This window comes from Phaethon lepturus, unplaced genomic scaffold (assembly GCF_000687285.1).
Source record: "Phaethon lepturus isolate BGI_N335 unplaced genomic scaffold, ASM68728v1 scaffold16804, whole genome shotgun sequence".
Classification (NCBI taxonomy): domain Eukaryota; kingdom Metazoa; phylum Chordata; class Aves; order Phaethontiformes; family Phaethontidae; genus Phaethon; species Phaethon lepturus.
This window is the reverse complement of record NW_010537145.1, coordinates 13573-30481: the sequence shown is the minus strand read 5'-3', so window position 1 is coordinate 30481 and position 16909 is coordinate 13573. Positions and strand designations below refer to the sequence as shown.

At 40.0% G+C, this 16909-nt stretch overlaps 1 protein-coding gene across 4 annotated transcripts in view; it reads left to right on the top strand.

Annotated features, from left to right (window-relative positions):
* Positions 1-16909, top strand: part of DEPDC5 (DEP domain containing 5) — a 47179-nt gene that overhangs the window by 17790 nt on the left and 12480 nt on the right. Inside the window, exons 23-32 of one of the 4 annotated variants that reach the window (XM_010286397.1) lie at positions 1701-1798; positions 5173-5238; positions 6583-6739; positions 7912-8072; positions 9134-9251; positions 9406-9573; positions 10469-10688; positions 11577-11710; positions 12545-12653; positions 15513-15575. In XM_010286397.1, the coding sequence (XP_010284699.1) occupies positions 1701-1798; positions 5173-5238; positions 6583-6739; positions 7912-8072; positions 9134-9251; positions 9406-9573; positions 10469-10688; positions 11577-11710; positions 12545-12653; positions 15513-15575 (1294 nt within the window). Of the gene's footprint in view, positions 1-1700; positions 1799-5172; positions 5239-6555; positions 6740-7911; positions 8073-9133; positions 9252-9405; positions 9574-10468; positions 10689-11576; positions 11711-12544; positions 12654-15512; positions 15576-16909 lie in introns of all 4 variants that reach the window. The other 3 variants (XM_010286396.1, XM_010286398.1, XM_010286399.1) reach the window with 3 other exon arrangements.

Here is a 16909-nt window from a genome sequence, read left to right as displayed (position 1 = left end):
ATGAACATCCCTTTTCCTTAAAATTTTCTATATGTTACAGTAAGGCAGTGATACAGTATAGGTTTTGATCTGTAAATTTAATAATACATTGTTTCAGTGCCATATATGCAGTATATACTTTTATATATATTATATGTATACTTAAAGCTCTTCTGTCAAAGCTGGAGATGGTTTACCTTCCCTAATTTGGGGAAGGTGTTAGTTTATCACAGAGAGTTTGCAGTGCATGAGCAATACAATGCATCATTCATGGAATTCTTCAAAATTGCCTTATAAAAGCCTGTGTCTTTAATTCTTGACTTATTATCCTAGTAGCTGTGACCTTCATCCCAGAATAGAATGTTTTTTAGCACAGGGCATAGCTTTGCCTTAACGGTAACTGTTGAGCAATTTCCGTGCTATCCATTCAGTCCTGTCTTCCCCACGCTAGTAAGAAATACAGCTATCATAAACATCAGGGTTGGATTGCAAATTAAAATACCTGTGTTGGTAAACTAGTTTGCTTTCAAAAAACAAGCGTTGGTCAGTGTTGGGAGCTTATATTGGTTGTTGGCTCTGAGAAGCAAAAAAGACCCCAGTGTTCCGGCATGTGGCATGATTGTGGGGAGGCTGTTTTTACCGTGAGAGAAGTTAGATTGTTTACTTCACCTAAGCCATTTTTCAAGCTGCACAGCTGTTCTCCAATCTCTAGATATTCTTACCTGTTTTTTATCTGGTTATTCTTTTATTGACAACACTTCGTCCATGTTTTTCACTCATTATTAAATGTTGTTTACCAAAAATATTTTGTTAGCTTAGGCAACTTTAGAATTGCCAATAAGTTTCTTTCTTTCATCATTAACTTTGGTATCTTTCCTGCTATGTGTTCCTTTCCTTTTGCATGCTTATAGAAATTAGTGTTACATATTGTTTCTGGATGTCCAGGGTGACTGAGGACACTGCTGATATCCTCTGCCTTTTTCATTTCAGGGCTTATTTTTCCTGCTATCTTCAAGCAATCCTTCATGAAATTGTACTGTCTAATTATTCTTTCATGCCTTTTTTTCCCCCTTTCATAGGGAAACTGTTGTCCTATCTTTTACTTTGTATTGTCCTTTTGGATACTCTGATCTCTGTGTTGCATAATTTTAGTAATACATCATCCTCACCAATTTTGTTCCCTAGTTCTAATTTTAAAAAACTATTGCCTTTTTATTACTTCATAAGTACATCCTAGTGTGCTAAAGTATCTTGTCATTAATGCAGGTTTCTTGTGTCATATTCTTGATAATTCTTTTTCTGGATCTCTTTATGGTCTCTGTGGATGATGTACTCATCCAAAGACATTTCCTTAGTCTGGAATATTGGTTCTATAGACCATGAAATCAGATCTGTAAATAACTAGCTAAGTTTTATTTCTCTCCTGGGGGGTATTTGAGTCCCTGGTTCTCCACTGTCCTGCGAATATAGTGCATTGGTTATTGCTAGAGACAAAGAACAAGCAGTATGGACAGGTATGGAATATTTTTACAGCCTTCTCTGTGCTGCTTTTGTGCCTGTTACTATCTCTGCAAACATCATTAAGAGCATGGTTTCTCCCCTGGCTCAGCTGAGACGGCAGGCTGGTTACTTGTTATTTGTTATATCAGCTCTTGCTAAAAGCAAGCAATGGCATGAGTGAGGAAAGTTCGTATAATACAGGCTATTTTGTTTTCCTCCAGACATACCAGCTCTCGGCATCCAGGTGACAGTGCCTCTTTCCTGAGCTTCAGCGGAACAGAAGAGTACTCTAATGGTCTGGCTGGCAGCAACAGTGCAGGTAACAAAGCAACGATAGAGCATGGAGTTAGGAGGGAAGGCCCTTCCTTATTAGCAGTGACAAATTAATAGAACCAGAAGTCATGGAAGGTGGGTGGACCAGGCATTACAAAGTAGAAAGAATCAATAATGCAAAAACAATTTTCAACTTCGAGTCATCTGTTAGTGCTCTTACATGGACTTTTTGGTGTGTGGTAGTTTTTGTAGATTGTTTGTTGTTTTGGGTTGTTTGTTTGCTTGTTTAATGTGTCTCTGCTTCTCTAGGTATATCTTTTAAACTTTAGATTCTAAAGATGCTCATTGTTTACACATGATAAGCTCTGAGGCAGTTGCTTAGTTTCATAACAAAGCACTGACATCCAGACGCAAAAAATAACTAAATATGCTCTGGTATTGTTCAGAACTTTTTCCCTGGGTGGAGTTGCCTTAAGGTGTCACCCTTTGGATTAAGAAACTTGTTTGAATATATATTTAACACATATGAGATGGTGGAAAGAATAAAGTTTGGTCATATCTAGGTTTTGAGGGAAGCTGTAAAAAAGCAGTTTTATTTTGCATGGTAACTTCTGGGATTCACTGTTTTGTAGAATTTCTTGTCCTTATCTACAAACGTACTTTCTCCAGATTTTAAGCATTTTGAACATGGTGCTGTTTATACCAAATGTTATTCACACAGCCTAAAATATTTCATCACGTTTTGTGAGAAGACGTGTCTGTATTTTCATTTGAAGATGATCAGTCTGTCTTAATTTACCAAGAAACCTGAATTAGTGGAAAATCTCAACATTTCTTTTGAATCTGAAGTGGAACAACATGCCACACTAAGCATTCTATTTTGTTGTCTGGTTTTTTGTAACCTACCTTCCGATTTTATGGATGTGCTTTCTAGACAGGCAAATGGAAAAAAAATGTGATCTTTGGGCCTATAGCATTCAAGACTTCTGTTCCTTTTTGAAAACGAATTAATTTTTTTTTTTTAAATAAATTCATCCTTCTGAATTACATTTGGATGAAAACAATTGTTTTCCTCTAGGCTCATACCTTGAAGAGCCATAAAGAAGTTAGCAGACTTAATTTTCCTGTGTTCCTCTTGTCTTGTGTTCACGTAGTCGCATTAGAAGTGATATTGTTCTGTCGTTTCCTTCTGTGGATTTCATCTGAATACATTTCATTTTCCTGCTGTACTCTTCCCCACCCTCAGCCTTCAGACAGACTTTGTTTGTTCTCGCAATTGCTAAATTGCATTTCAGCTGCTGGATACTATTTGCGCAACATAGATGCAGAGCATATCCTGGCAATAAACATGCTTGCATTTTATAGAAGTTTTTTGTGTCTGTAGATTGGATATAAATCATGTATGTGGTGGAAGCTAATCTGTGTCTGTCTTTGTGAAAGTCGTTATGAGCACCTTCCCTGACTAAACGCCCTCAGCCATCTGTAGCTGCCAAACTGTGAGTCAGTGATTTGACTTATGTTTCTCCCTTATGGTTTGAGTCACCTGTGAAATGAAACAGTCCTTTTTTTTTTTTTCCCAATTTATTTCCAAAAATATGATTTCTCAGTGAGTCTGGTTCTCCTCTGCTGCCCACAGCATGTTTTGCTGCAACATGGGCTTCACAGTGAAAAATTACCCCATCTATTTACATTGATGTTCAGTATGTTGTCTCTATTGTCCAGCAGATGGTAGATGATAGTTCAGAGCAAATAAATCTTGTTGCAATTCCCTAACTAGGTGGCAGATGGCATCAGTGGAGTTGGTGAAAGATGAATGCCAATTTGAGCCAAGCTCCTGTAGTGTTTTACTGGCATCATCGTGGAAGCAGATAACCATCCTTTCTGTTAGTAAATCCTACTTAGAATCTAACAGCTATGATGTTCATACCAGTTTCCTGGATAAATCTACATAAGCTAGTTTTATAAAAATGGCTCCTTTTAAATGTTTGGGGGCCTCCTGAAATTTGTATTTTGATAAATGCCTTTTAAGCCAGCAATTTTTCTTTTCCCTTAGCTGCTCATTTCTTCTCATGTGCCACAACAGCTGTTTATACAGCTACATGGTGAACCAGCTCAGGGAACTGATCCAAATGCAGAGTAACTGGCGTTTTTCTTTGCTGTATGGATTATTTCACTGTAACTCCACAAATATTGATGGAAATACAGCAGACAAATGTGAAATGGGGACTAGGAAGAACTGATCAAGGGGTACCATAGCATCACGTTGGCTTAGTGTTCACTGAGCTGTAGTTTTAGTATCTCTTTTCCGGGTTAATAGGCTGCTTAGAATGGATCATTTGACAGTGAGAAAAATCATAGTGTCTTAAGTCCTAATCAAAACCTAAATGTAAATGTTCATTAGTCTTAAGTCCCTTATTAGTTTTTATTTAAGTTAGTACAAACTGAATAAACTGAATTTTGCTCAAAAACGGAGCATCTCTTCAATAGCTATCGTTTTCTCTCCTTTCACAATGAATAAAGACTTCTTTACTATTCTTTGTTAGAGAAGTATGGACCAAGGTATATCTCACAGGTTGAAACATAGTGGAAGTTGATGCCTTTTCAGAACTTGGTAGTTTTAAACAGTCTATAATTAATATATTGGACCTATTTAGGGGCACTGAAGGCTTAATTAATACTTTTCAAATTTTTAGCCTGGCAAGGGATAACAAGGTAGTTTGTAGTTGCTGAATCAAGAAGACCAACTGTTTGTTTTGTCTTCTCCCTGCCCTCTGGCAGAGCAGTGTGATGTATACTGGTAGTTTATGGATAAAAATGTGGGAATTTGAGTAAATCTGTATTGTAATTTTAATAAGTTACTTAGACTCTTTAGAGTCTTAGATAATTAGAATCTTATATATCACCTTCTCCAGTCAGGTGAAAGTCTTATGATTTCCTTTCTTGCTGCTCTTGTGTATTATGTAATTGTTCCTCTTAACTTGCCCCTTGTTCATAAAATGAGAAAACCAACACGAAAGATGCTGGGTTTGGGTACTGAATGTATTTAAAAGTACTTAGCTGTGGAGACCTTGAGATTAGCAAGTTAGTTAATTACAGCTGACTCTTCTTTTTTTTCTTAGTTGCTTTTTTATGGCATCTGCTTTTCAAGATGTGTTTCACTGTTTTGGGGAGGTTGTTTTTGCTTGTTTTTTAGCTACTGAACAATTCTAATGAGATGTTCGAATTTCATCCAAGATGTCTCTCTCTTTTTTCCTCATTAGTTGGCTTTGTGTATTTTTCTGCTGTGCAGAACCCTGAGTTCTTTCCAAGGAGAGAAATGCCATATTCTTTAAAAATTTGTATGCTTTTGATTTATTATTATTTTAAATGAGAGTGAAGTGCATAACTGCTTAAAATAAAATACTTATTTCTTTCTTGTAGGGATGAACCTCAAAACTCAGAACAAGGATTCATTGGAAGATGCTGTCTCTAACTCCCCAGATCCAAGTAAGCAGGAGAAAGGTTTGGAAAAGAGTTTGCGTAGATGGGAAGATAGGGAGGGAAAGGGCATATACATACATAGAGGTATCGGGAGGTGGTAGGCAAGAAACTGAGAAGCCTGCTTGGCTTTTGGCAGTAGTTTATTTTGTCCTGTGGTGGTTTGCAGGATCTCCCTGTACTGTGTGTCTCACTGTGATTGCAGTTCTGTATCTCTTAAGAATATATGAAACTGGTTGTCATATTACATCTGAAATTCTTTCCTTACCAGACACTACTATGCAAAAAGCTAAAGCTGCTGAACTCTTATCTGAATTCAGTATGAAAAGTTTGCTTGGCATCAGCTAATTGAAGCAGAAGTAGTGCAGTCAGTTTCTGAAATGACAAATTTCTGAAGTTGGTGCTGTTTACTGAGAAATATTTGTCTTCCATCTAATACAGAAACAAGTGTGCAACTGCTTAAGAAAATGTTTTCGTTATAGCAGTCTGTCCTGTATTACTTTCTTGTGCAGTGTTCTTGCCATTAATGTTAACATCTTTATAGTAACATAGCTTTTTGTCTGTAAGACCTCTGTGACAAGAAATGAAGAATTAGTAGTTGGCAAAGTGCCTTGATAGGGATTGTTTGAGGCAGGTTAGAATGTAGTGCAGTAGTGAACTGATGATTTGATATAATTTATAATCTTGAAACTGCAACATAACTCTAGGAAAGGGTGTGGGGAAGGATTGCTTTCCAAGTTACTATTTTTCTGGTCTTCCCACCCCTCTGGATCTGTCTTCTGTTTTTATAACTGTAGAAATACTCCCTCTTCTGCTGTTGTACTATTCCAGAAAGAGGCTGGTCTGTCATTCTTTCTCTGCTCATCCCCAGCTCTTTCTGCAGTTGTCTAGGATGCAAAGCTGGTCTGATTTTTCTCGTTCAGACTTGGAATGTTGATCTGTTTTATTAATAATGAGTAACTGCACTTGACTTGCTGTAATTTTGGAGGAGCAATGGCTATGTCAGCTCTAGCTTTCAATCAGCAGAAAGTTAGATGTGTTAATTTGAATGCCATTTGCATGATGGGATTGAATTAGCATGTGCGCTGCATTGTTTAACAAACTCTGTCTCTTTCTCTCTCTCCCTTCTTCCCGTCCTACTTTCCTTTTCCCTTCCCATTCCATCCCCTCTTTGTCTCTGTTGACTTTATGCCAACTCTGTTCTTGTCCCTCATTCTTTTTAACTTTCCTCTTCACGCACTTCTTTCATCTCCCTCTGCACCCTGTGTTTTCATGGGTGACCATATATGCCCCCATTGTCTGCCCCCCAATGATACAACGAGGCAGTTCTGACGCTGTCTGCTCCCCCCGTAGTGCCAGGCTTCTGTTGTACAGTTGGAGTGGACTGGAAATCTCTCACTACTCCGGCATGTCTCCCTCTTACCACGGACTACTTCCCCGACCGTCAGAGCCTGCAGAATGATTACACTGAGGGTTGCTACGATCTCCTCCCAGAAGCTGACATTGACAGGTTTGGCCAGCACCTTCTCTGTAAAGTAACTTGAATTGAATCAAAGCGCTTAAGGCGCGGGTGATGGAAGAGGAACACTTCAGAGACTGTGTAAGAGAAAGATTAATTGCTAACATAGTTAGCAGCAGAATACTTAGATTTTTCTCTTCTCAGTGGTAACTTTGCAACTTTTCTGATGCTACCATCTGAGAGTATTGTGTTCTGTAGATTTTATGCTAGAAGTTATTTGCGTATAAAATTTTACATATCTTCCTGTTGTGTTTCAATCAAAAAAATCAACCTCAAGCTATCATCTTTGTTAACCTGTTTTCTAGGAAGTATTTTGGAAACGCTAAATGAGCAAATGCATGTGTTTGCGCAGCATTTAAGATGCTTGTCCTCACTTTCGGGGATATTTAGTTTAAAGAATCTTGATGGAAAATAGTGTTAGTGAGATAAACAGAGCTTCTTGGCTTGTCTTGGAGGTCTCTAGTAACTATTCTTTAATAGGGTTGGTTTGGGTTTTTTTCTGAAGCTGTCTCATCTTCTTAAACATTTTTCAAACTTTCCACAACTTGTAACACATCAGAAAGACCTGTTCATGTTGCAGCTTTATGGGAACAAAACAAAAGTATTAGTCAGGGCGATGGAAATACATAGGAAATAGCAGAATTAATGAAGAAGCACCTAAAAAATGTCAAATATCCCTTTATAGCAGGAGGACAAAGTTCAGGGCAGAGGTAATTGTAAAGATGCCATAGTGATGCATCTTTCAATCTCTCTCTGCTTTAGACTTCCCGCTGTGGGAGAGGGTGGAGCATTGCCTGTGCACTTGCAGTTCTGAGCTCTGCTGAACATTTACGAACTGCACTGAGATTCTCTGCAAAATGCTGTAAAAGTGATCATTGGTAAATTTATTGGAAGTTTAACAACTGTTGTAAGCACATTTGTTACTAGTTGCAAAACTGCTTTCAAAGGCATTAATAAGTGTTGCCAGACAGCTAATCATCACCTGTTTAAAACAGAGAGGTGCCCATTTTTCTCTCCTGTCCCTGCAGGTTGGTTTTCACAGGCAGAGGGCTCCACTGTCACAAAGCCCAGTGCAGGCAGAGATCCTCAATTAGGAAATGCAGAGCTAAGAATAGGTGTGTGGTCAGCTTCCTTATTCTAGTCTCCTTAACCTTTGTGTTCAGGAGAGATGAGGAAGGAGTGCAGATGACAGCCCAACAGGTGTTTGAGGAGTTTATTTGTCAGCGTCTCATGCAAGGCTATCAAATTATTGTGCAATCCAAACCACAGAAGCCAGCCACAACTGTGCCACCCCCACTCAGCAGCAGTCCCCTTTATAGTCGAGGTGAGTGACTTTGTATTGACAATTCAGTCTGTTGTCTTTCTCTCCTTCTGCTAATCCCAGTAACCTCTATGAATCAGGCATAGATGCTCATTGAAGCCCTCTGTTCTTTTTTTCTTTCTTTCTTTTTTTTTTTTTTTCCTTGTTATATGAAAATCTTTGCTGGGAGAGAGCCTGTCTGGGGCAGCACAAACAACTCAGCTGCATCATGAAGGGACAGCTGCAGGATTTTTGAACTGTAATAAGAAACTGGCCTCATATTCATGATGATGAACCCAAATGAATTATGGCTTGATGCTGTTTGGGTGAATACATCTTAAACACAATTCATGTGCTGATTGCAGGGCAGGCACAACTCTAGAACAGACCCAAAGCTCCCAAATGTATGTATCTAGAAGCAGTTTCCTAACTCTAAAATAGCTGTGAAGGTCCCATATAGACAGGTGAAGTTTCATTGTCCTGCAACCATGAGTCAGCTAAACCTAGTTAAACCTCAGAGGACTGGAGTGGGTTGAGAGGGTTTCCTGTTCCCTTGAGAGAATCTGACTTACTGTTTGTCTTCTGACTTTTGTGGATATTCTCTAGACAAGTCAGCGTGATACAGTGCAGGTGATACACATGAATAGCATATAGTTGTTATTCACTGGTTTGGGAATGAGCAACAAGGCTCCTTGGTAAAGTCTCCAGCTTAAGTGGTTTGTTCCAGGAATGAAGCACAGAGAGGAAGCAAAAGTGGAGCCCAGCTTTCCTACTATCATACCCACCAGTTTCTCAACACTTCGTATTGTCTTTTTTCTAGTGCTGACTAGAGAAGGTCTGTATTGGTGGTATATGAATTGTGAATGCCCTTCTTCTTCAGTTGTGATACTAGCAAATCTTAGCTGTACGAACAGAAGGCTAATTGTGCATATGTCCCTTAAAAAAGTGGCCTGAAAGATGTCTTGTAGTTTGTCTTGAGTTTAGAAGCCCAATTCTGGGGTCTCTTCCTATAGGTACAGTTTGTTGACAAAGTTCTGACTATTGCAGTAAGCTGAAAGGGGGTGTGTTTTGCTTTTTACAATTAGGTCTTGTATCAAGAAATCGACCTGAGGAAGAAGATCAGTACTGGCTGAGTATGGGCCGAACTTTCCACAAAGTAACATTAAAAGACAAAATAATTACTGTGACTCGATACCTGCCAAAGTGAGTATCTCTCTGGTTGAGCAGTTTGCTATTGATGTTCAGATGAACATGCTTTTCCAGCTGCCTGTACTTGCTTGTAGAACCTTCTTGCTTTTTAGGAGAAAAGTATTACTACTGATGATGCTGAGATTAAAGTATGTGTTTTCTCTTTCAGGTATCCATATGAATCTGCTCAGATAAACTACACTTACAGCTTGTGCCCCTCACACTCTGACTCTGAATTTTTCTCGTGCTGGGTAGAATTTTCCCATGAGAGACTAGAAGAGTACAAGTGGAATTACTTGGATCAGTATATCTGCTCTGCTGGCTCTGAGGATTTCAGGTGAGATGTCCTTTTCCATCCAGACTGTTCTGTGTCCTAATTGCTTCTTTTCCTTTTTGACCTAAAATTTCTTCAACAAGTTCAACCCACAAATGCTCAATACTCCAGGGAGAGTAACTGGCCTGTTTTCGCTTGGTGCTAGCAGCTGTTGCCTTGTAGGAATCTTACTCTGCGTTGCCGTTGCATTATCTAATCTTTGATACAAAGTCTTGATCACAAAATTCAGTATGAACTATTTCTTTTCCTCTGCTACAAATGCAGAGAAATATGATGGCATTTTGTGCCACACAGATGCTTTTCTTGGCTTCTTACTCATTTCTGGATCTGACTGAAAATTTCCATTTAGTTTTGAATCCATTGGAGGCTTGCTTGAGTCCTAGGCTGAGCTTGACTGTAGTCCTCCTCCTAAGCTATGTAGAGCAGGGCTTCTTACTAGCAATGTGGAATACCTCCAGTAGTATCAATAGCCTTTTTGAGATCTTCTCTTAACAAAGCCAATCTTTCTGTATCTTTGTTTCTTTTTGGGTCTCAATCAAAACACTTCCCACTCTAAATGTGTACCTTTAAAATTCCTTTTTCTTTGCTTATTTTTAGAGAAAAAGCCCTTGTAGCCTATCTTTTCTGTTTATAGAAAAGAAAATATATCTCTATGATACAATTTTCTGAAGATAGCCTTGTTTTCTTTTCTGCATATCAATATTTTAATACTTCCCAGTGATACTCATCTTACTGACCATTCCTTTGCTTAATCTGCTCTTTCTCAGTCAGGGATAGCAGAATGAGATTGTCACTATACTCACTGAAATTTACAGCAGATAGGTATCTATTTTACTTACTGTAAAATCCTTCATAGGAAACTGTGCTGAACTCTGTCCTGTCTTCCATGTTGCTTCAGCCTTATTGAGTCATTGAAATTTTGGAGGACCCGCTTTCTGCTTCTGCCTGCCTGCATCAGTGCCACGAAGCGCATTATGGAAGGAGAAGTGCACTGCGATGTGTATGGTGACAAGCCCCGTTCTGATGAGGAGGAGTGGCAGCTCCTAGATGGATTCATTCGCTTTGTGGAGGGCTTGAATCGCATTCGTCGACGCCATCGATCTGATCGAATGATACGAGTGAGTCAACTTTAGTTGGGTGAGAAGCTGAGTTTGAGTTTTATCTGAACCTTCTAATGAAGTATTAGCAAAGAAACTCTGAGACGATCCCAAGCAAGTTGGAGTATGTCTGGGTATTCATACATAAAGCACAGTGCTGACCAACATACTATATCAGATTTCAAATAGTATGGCCTTGTTAACACCTTGCTATTCTTGAACTAAGTAAATTAATTAAATGTAGCTGGAATGGGTATCCCATGCTGCTGTGGCTGGAACCAGAATCAGAACAGTTACCTCACTCAGTGAGAAGCCAAGCCAAGCTCTTCTGCATAGCGTAGCCATGCCTTAGCCTGTTGGTGCTCTTATTTTTTCCTCACCTGGTCTTCTCTTACCACAAGCCTGATGGTACCTCTTTACAAATGTGCATTGCTTTGTGCTGTGGATATGATTAGCCTGGACACATTATTGCACCTTGTGATGCGGATAATTCATAAAAAGGGATCTGTGAGGTAGTTAAGCTGGTAACTTCTACCTGGGCTGGCTGTGTGCTGCAGACTTGGGAAAAGGATTGTGAAGAGAGAACCATATGGGTGAATTCCTGGTGAACAGTATTTTCAAGAGTGATGAGAAACTGGTTAGTGCGTATCGAATTCTATTCCAATTCACACTCTGAATGGGGTAATTTATTTTGGAGTAAATCCACCTTTTCCAAAATAACATCCATTTTATTTTGAGAATAGCATCCATACAAGACACTAGGCTGTTCCATTCACTCTGTAACTATGGTTTAAATCCTTTTTTAAAGCGTACCTAATAAACCTCTGCTGACGTGAGGCGGTGTGTTGTTCTTGCTTACTAGTTAATCTGAGTTTGACTAAGTCTGTGCTTTCATTTTTCCTTTGTTAGAAAGGGTCTGCCATGAAAGGCTTGCAGATTGCTGGTCCAATTCCCACCCACTCTCTGGAGCAGTCTGGGCCTCCCATTGGGAAGAAAGGAACCTCAGCACTCTCAGCTCTGCTGGAGATGGAAGCCAGTCAGAAGTGAGTCTCTACAGCTAGGCTGTGTGAAGAGCATTAGAGCAGCCTTCCTACGGATCTTCCACCTGGGCTGGCTAAAGCAGATTTGGGGAAGTTTGCCTTGAAGGAAGGGGTGTGGAATCCTGCTTCTTTAGTACCTTTGTGGCAGGGCTGGGGAGATACTGGGCTTTTCCAGTGACTTCCTTGTATTGTGTTTCCATTAATAGAAAAAATACCAAAGACTTGAAAGGAACATGGAGACTAGAGAAGTGTATGTCCAGTAATTTAGAAGGGGCATCCTTTTAAGTAGTATCTCAGTCTGTTACACATCAGATTTCCACCTATTTGTGACTTGCCGGTACAGTTGTATCCACATAAGAAGAGCTAAACTGGGATATAAGTGTACACAAGTACACCATACCAGTTGAGTGGTCTCAGTATAAACATTGGGTAAGAAACATAGCCTAAAGGAAAGAGCTTGTTTGCACTGATAACATCTATTAAAATACCTGTGAAACTTCTGAGGTTCTTTGTCAGTATTGATCTAGAATGGTTCAGAGAACTAATACCAGATATTCTGTAAACACAATTGAAAACATTGCTGTTAAATATTAAAAATCATTTATGTATTTATTTTAATGATAAAGTAGCATTACACATGCATGATAGAACTTCAAGGGTCCATGTTGTTTATGTGGGGTAAAAAGCACTTGCAGAACATTGGATTGACTCTGTGCTTCTGTGTGAGAAAGCAAATGTCTGAAAATACAGTCGTAACTCTCTGCAATGGTTGCCTTCAAGTGGAAGCTGACACAGAGTATGTTTAAACAAACTCTGGATTCCTTCCTTTTGTTTTAGGACACTAGGGGAACAGCAAGCAGCAATGCTTTCTGGGAAGAGCTCTGGGCAGCCTTTGGAGAGTGGGAGCATTGCTATCACACCCACCTTTATGGACAGCCCTCGTAAGGTAAAGACTTGCTGGTCTTTCTTTAGCTACTATTTTTAGGTAAGAATTTCTCAAATAATAGGAGATTATTTCTCTAAGCACATGGCTACATCATACCACAATTTACTCTCTAATCCAGCAAGGACCGGTCCTGTACTGGGGGTACCCTTAAGCCTTTGTGTGCAAGGGCATAAGAAGAGGTAGGGGCACAAACATCCTTCCATTCTTTAACACTGTGATGATGAGATGGAATCCCTGGGATGCTGTCTCAGTGTGTTTTGCTAATTTAAGTGGTATTTGTTAACTAGTTCATTTCCTTTTCCAATAACACATTTTGTTTCAGTTGGGGTTTGATTTTTAGATTTAGTATTACAGTGCTGTCTGCATCTATATGAAGGCTGTCTTTAAGAGTGAAATCAAGCTCTAGACTGTGACTGTGTGAAGCTTCAGTGGAATTTTAACAGCAGGAACTCCAGTCACTTGTATCTGCATAGAGGAAAGGATGTGTTCCTGAGTAGTGATTTAGATGTCATTCCTTCACTGGCAGGACTCCAGGCTGGAGAAAACTGTCTTCCTGGAGCTCTCTTAAGACACTTAAAGGCTGTGCTGTTCCTCAGCCTTCCTGTGAACTGTCCTGTGAGTGCCAGGAGAGCAGAAACTCCACCTCCAAGTCCAACCAGAAATATTTGATTATTTTTTCTGTATTCTGGCATGAAGATCTTTCAGCAGAAGTAACAAGGAACTGAATGAAGATACAGCACTTGTGTGACCTGTCTTTGGGTTCAGCAGTTGAAGTATTGCAAAGGATAAGTTCACAGATTCCCCACTATCAACTTAACCATCTCTTTCAATATTTTACTTTAGCATCTAGTGTTTTGACCTCCACCCTTTTGTGCCCCACCGGGGACAAGCATTGTGTTATTCTGGAGTCCTGGATGTTGCTAGTTGAAGTGATAGTGTAACTGTAGTCATCTTAGTAATAGACACCTATTTCCAGAATGAGAGTGTTTCCAAAACAGATCAGACTCAGAGCAGGCCGTGCTAGGCTTGGAAAAAGTAGGTGCACAAACTGACTTGAGGCATGTTTGCAACTTCCAAATCATAATTCAGGCTTTGCATTCTCCTCTTCTACTATTTTGGAAAATCAACTTCCTCAAACCTCCCTCGTTAAATACAGAAATTGTAGATACCTCGTTCTACCAGTAAAACTGGTGAAAATTCCACGTAGGACACAGGACAGAAGAATGTTGTGTCTGATTGTTCTGCATGGCAGAGGGAAAAAGGGCAAAATTGGCTTCTTTAGCAATGAAACGCTAGTGTGTTGGAAACAAGGTAGTAGACCTTGTGCTTACCAGCAAATGTGAATAAACAAATGCGATCTTGTGTAAATTTAAAAGTGACTATATTCAGAAGCCTCTCTGGAGGGCTAACTGGAGAATCTGGGAGAATGCATTATCAACTGAAAGTCTTCCACGCTACAGTAGTAAACACTCCCAATAAATATTTCCACATAGGGACTGAGAGAGAAGCAGTTGGGATCTCCAAATTGATGGCTCACATTTATTGGCAAGATGCTGGTGGACAGGTAGCCTTATCAAGCAACTTTGTGCTCACTTGGAAACATCAGCAAGTGTGTGCCTCAGTTTCCAGGACAACACAACTCCATTAGGGCTCAGCAGCGTGGGTATGTCTATTGACTGTGCGGAGACTCGCAGATGAAGTACTGACAAATTGTCACAGCTGTGTGCTCTGTCAGCAGCCAGGGGAGCAAGTGCTTTTCTAGGATGCTATTCAGTGCTGGAGTTATTCCAAAACAAAACTGAGCCACTGTCTCCACCTTTACTCTGGTTCAGTGTAGAACTGACAAGTCACTTCAGCCAGTTACTGGGCAGTACGGTGTGATTTTAACACAGTGAATTAGCTCGATGCATAATCTGTTTGGGAAGTCTTTGACCTTATGGATACATGGTGCCTGGCTCTGCTTCTGCACTGCATAAATTGCCAGCCATGTAACCCTGGCATTGATTCTTTCATATAAAACATTGATGTTTTATACCTACATACCAGGGTAAGCATCTTCTTAACTGCAGGCTAGACAAAATATTTTGCCTAGGAAACAGAATAAAAAATTGCAAATAGAGAATGAAAATCTAGTTGAGTTCCACTGCATTGTCTTATGTGATAAGAGAATCTTGACACATCTTTGAATAGCAGCCAGGGATAAATTCATCCAGGGTTTGCAAGTAGGCGGGGAACATAGCACAGGCAGTGTCTGTTTAATTTTGCATGGAGTGTTAAACACAGTGTTGGAAAGATCTTCGTGATGAATTTTTCTTCCCTTCCCTTTGCGCCATACCAGACCTGTATTTGAGAGGAAGAGTGTGCTTCCTGAAAAGAGCTGCTTTGCCTCTCCCTCTTTATCATATGAATGACTGACAGACTAGGAAAAAAAGCTGTCCTCCTTTGTATATTTGTCATTACACACGCAGTTCTACAGGTTTCTATATCACTATTCAGCTTTGCATTTGGGATGGAAACCCACGTACTTTAAAGCTGCAGTCTTTCTCTTATGAAGTGTGGAGGGAAGGCTGTAGATTCAATTGGCTTCTGATCAGCGTGGTTTTCAAAACTTTGGAAAAGCACCTGTGCTAAGGAAGAGCAATGTCTTGTTACAGAGAGGAAAAAGTAAGGGTATGTGCATGAGTAACTCCTGATGCTCTGCATTCTTCTGCACCTACCATTCTGGGTCTGTTTGGGATTTGCATTCTCCTCATACTTTCTCTCTGTGGTCATTTCATACTTGCACAACCTTGTATTTGCTTTTCTTCAACTCCTTGTTGCTGTTGCCATTAATGGGCCTGCTTCCTCTGATGCCTTCAGGATGGGGCCTTCTTTATGGATTTTGTTCGCAGCCCACGCACAGCTTCAACCTTCTACTCACAGGTTAGTTTTGAATGGGGTCTTGTCATCCCTGGCTTTTGGACTGAGGCAATGGAGAGCATTTGTCCTGAGCTTGCCACATCGGGAACCTGTGTTAGTTTCCAGATCTGCTTGTTGAGAGGGAGATGAGCGGCATTAGTAGAACAAAGTGGCTGCTGGTGGTGGATGTGACTATTTCCTTCCACCATCCAGTTTTTGTGATGTGCTTTGGATGTTCATGTGCCGTGCCTTACTGTCCTTTGCAGTACTGTCTTGTCAACTACTGAAGCTTCTCTTTTTGTGTTTCAGTAAGTACTTGCTTTCCATCTTCCCGTGCTAAATAAAATGGCAACAGCTTACTCATTCTTGGCTAAACTTCTGTGATGTTTGATGGATAGGTGGCTCTAGGGAGATCCAAGTCAAATTGTGTCCTTGGATTCTTAAACAACTGAGGGCTGAAAATACTGGTGTCATCTTGGTTTCAGAGAGTCATCCTAACAGAAGTTGTTTATACACATAACACCAGTTAGGAGTTATAACACAGCGTGTCCATAGAAAATGCTGCTGGATGAAGTAAGCTCTGAGGAGGGAGAATGGTTTTAGCTGGCTGTAGAGACTGTAGATTCCACATTGGAGCATCTGCTGGTTTTGGCTGCCCAAAAAGGGGCATCTGCCATTGCAGAGTGAGACATCTTTGGGATGTGAGAAATGGTATAAATAAAGAACTCTGATCTGGCTATCAGACCTAAGTCAAACTACCAGCTTTGTGATTTTTAGCTGTGTGTGTGCTGTGGATTCATCATGGTAGATCAGCCCTCATATTTACATCAGCTTGAGTTACTGAGTTACTCAGCTGTTCATGTTCCTCTCCCCCACCTCTCCAGTTTTTATATAATATGCCTTTCCTAAACCATACGTGTTAATGACAGATGGCAGTTACAGCCTGTACTTTGCTGAATCTTTCAGCATTCATGTTCTTTCTGAAATTATTTTATGTTAATTTTTGTGAACTATCCAATCTACTGTTGGAATAGCGCAAGAGTTCCTGCAGGAGGAAAGTGTTGTTCTTGTCTTGGCGACATAGGTGTGGGTGGGTGCCAACCAGCCTCCTGATACTACCCTAAGAAAGGAAGGATGATGAGCTGATGTCGTGCATTATGAAACTTGAATTCTGTGTGACACATTTGCACATTTTTGTCTGAGAGTTAGAGTTGAAACTAAATTTTCTAACTGCTTACTACTTTCCCGTAGTAATTACGTTTCCTATTCTGTTCATTGCATGTTGATAATCAGTTATTCACTCAAGTTGAAAATGTCAGGTTGAGACTGGTGTTTGCTGGTTTGCCAGTAGTTCTCTC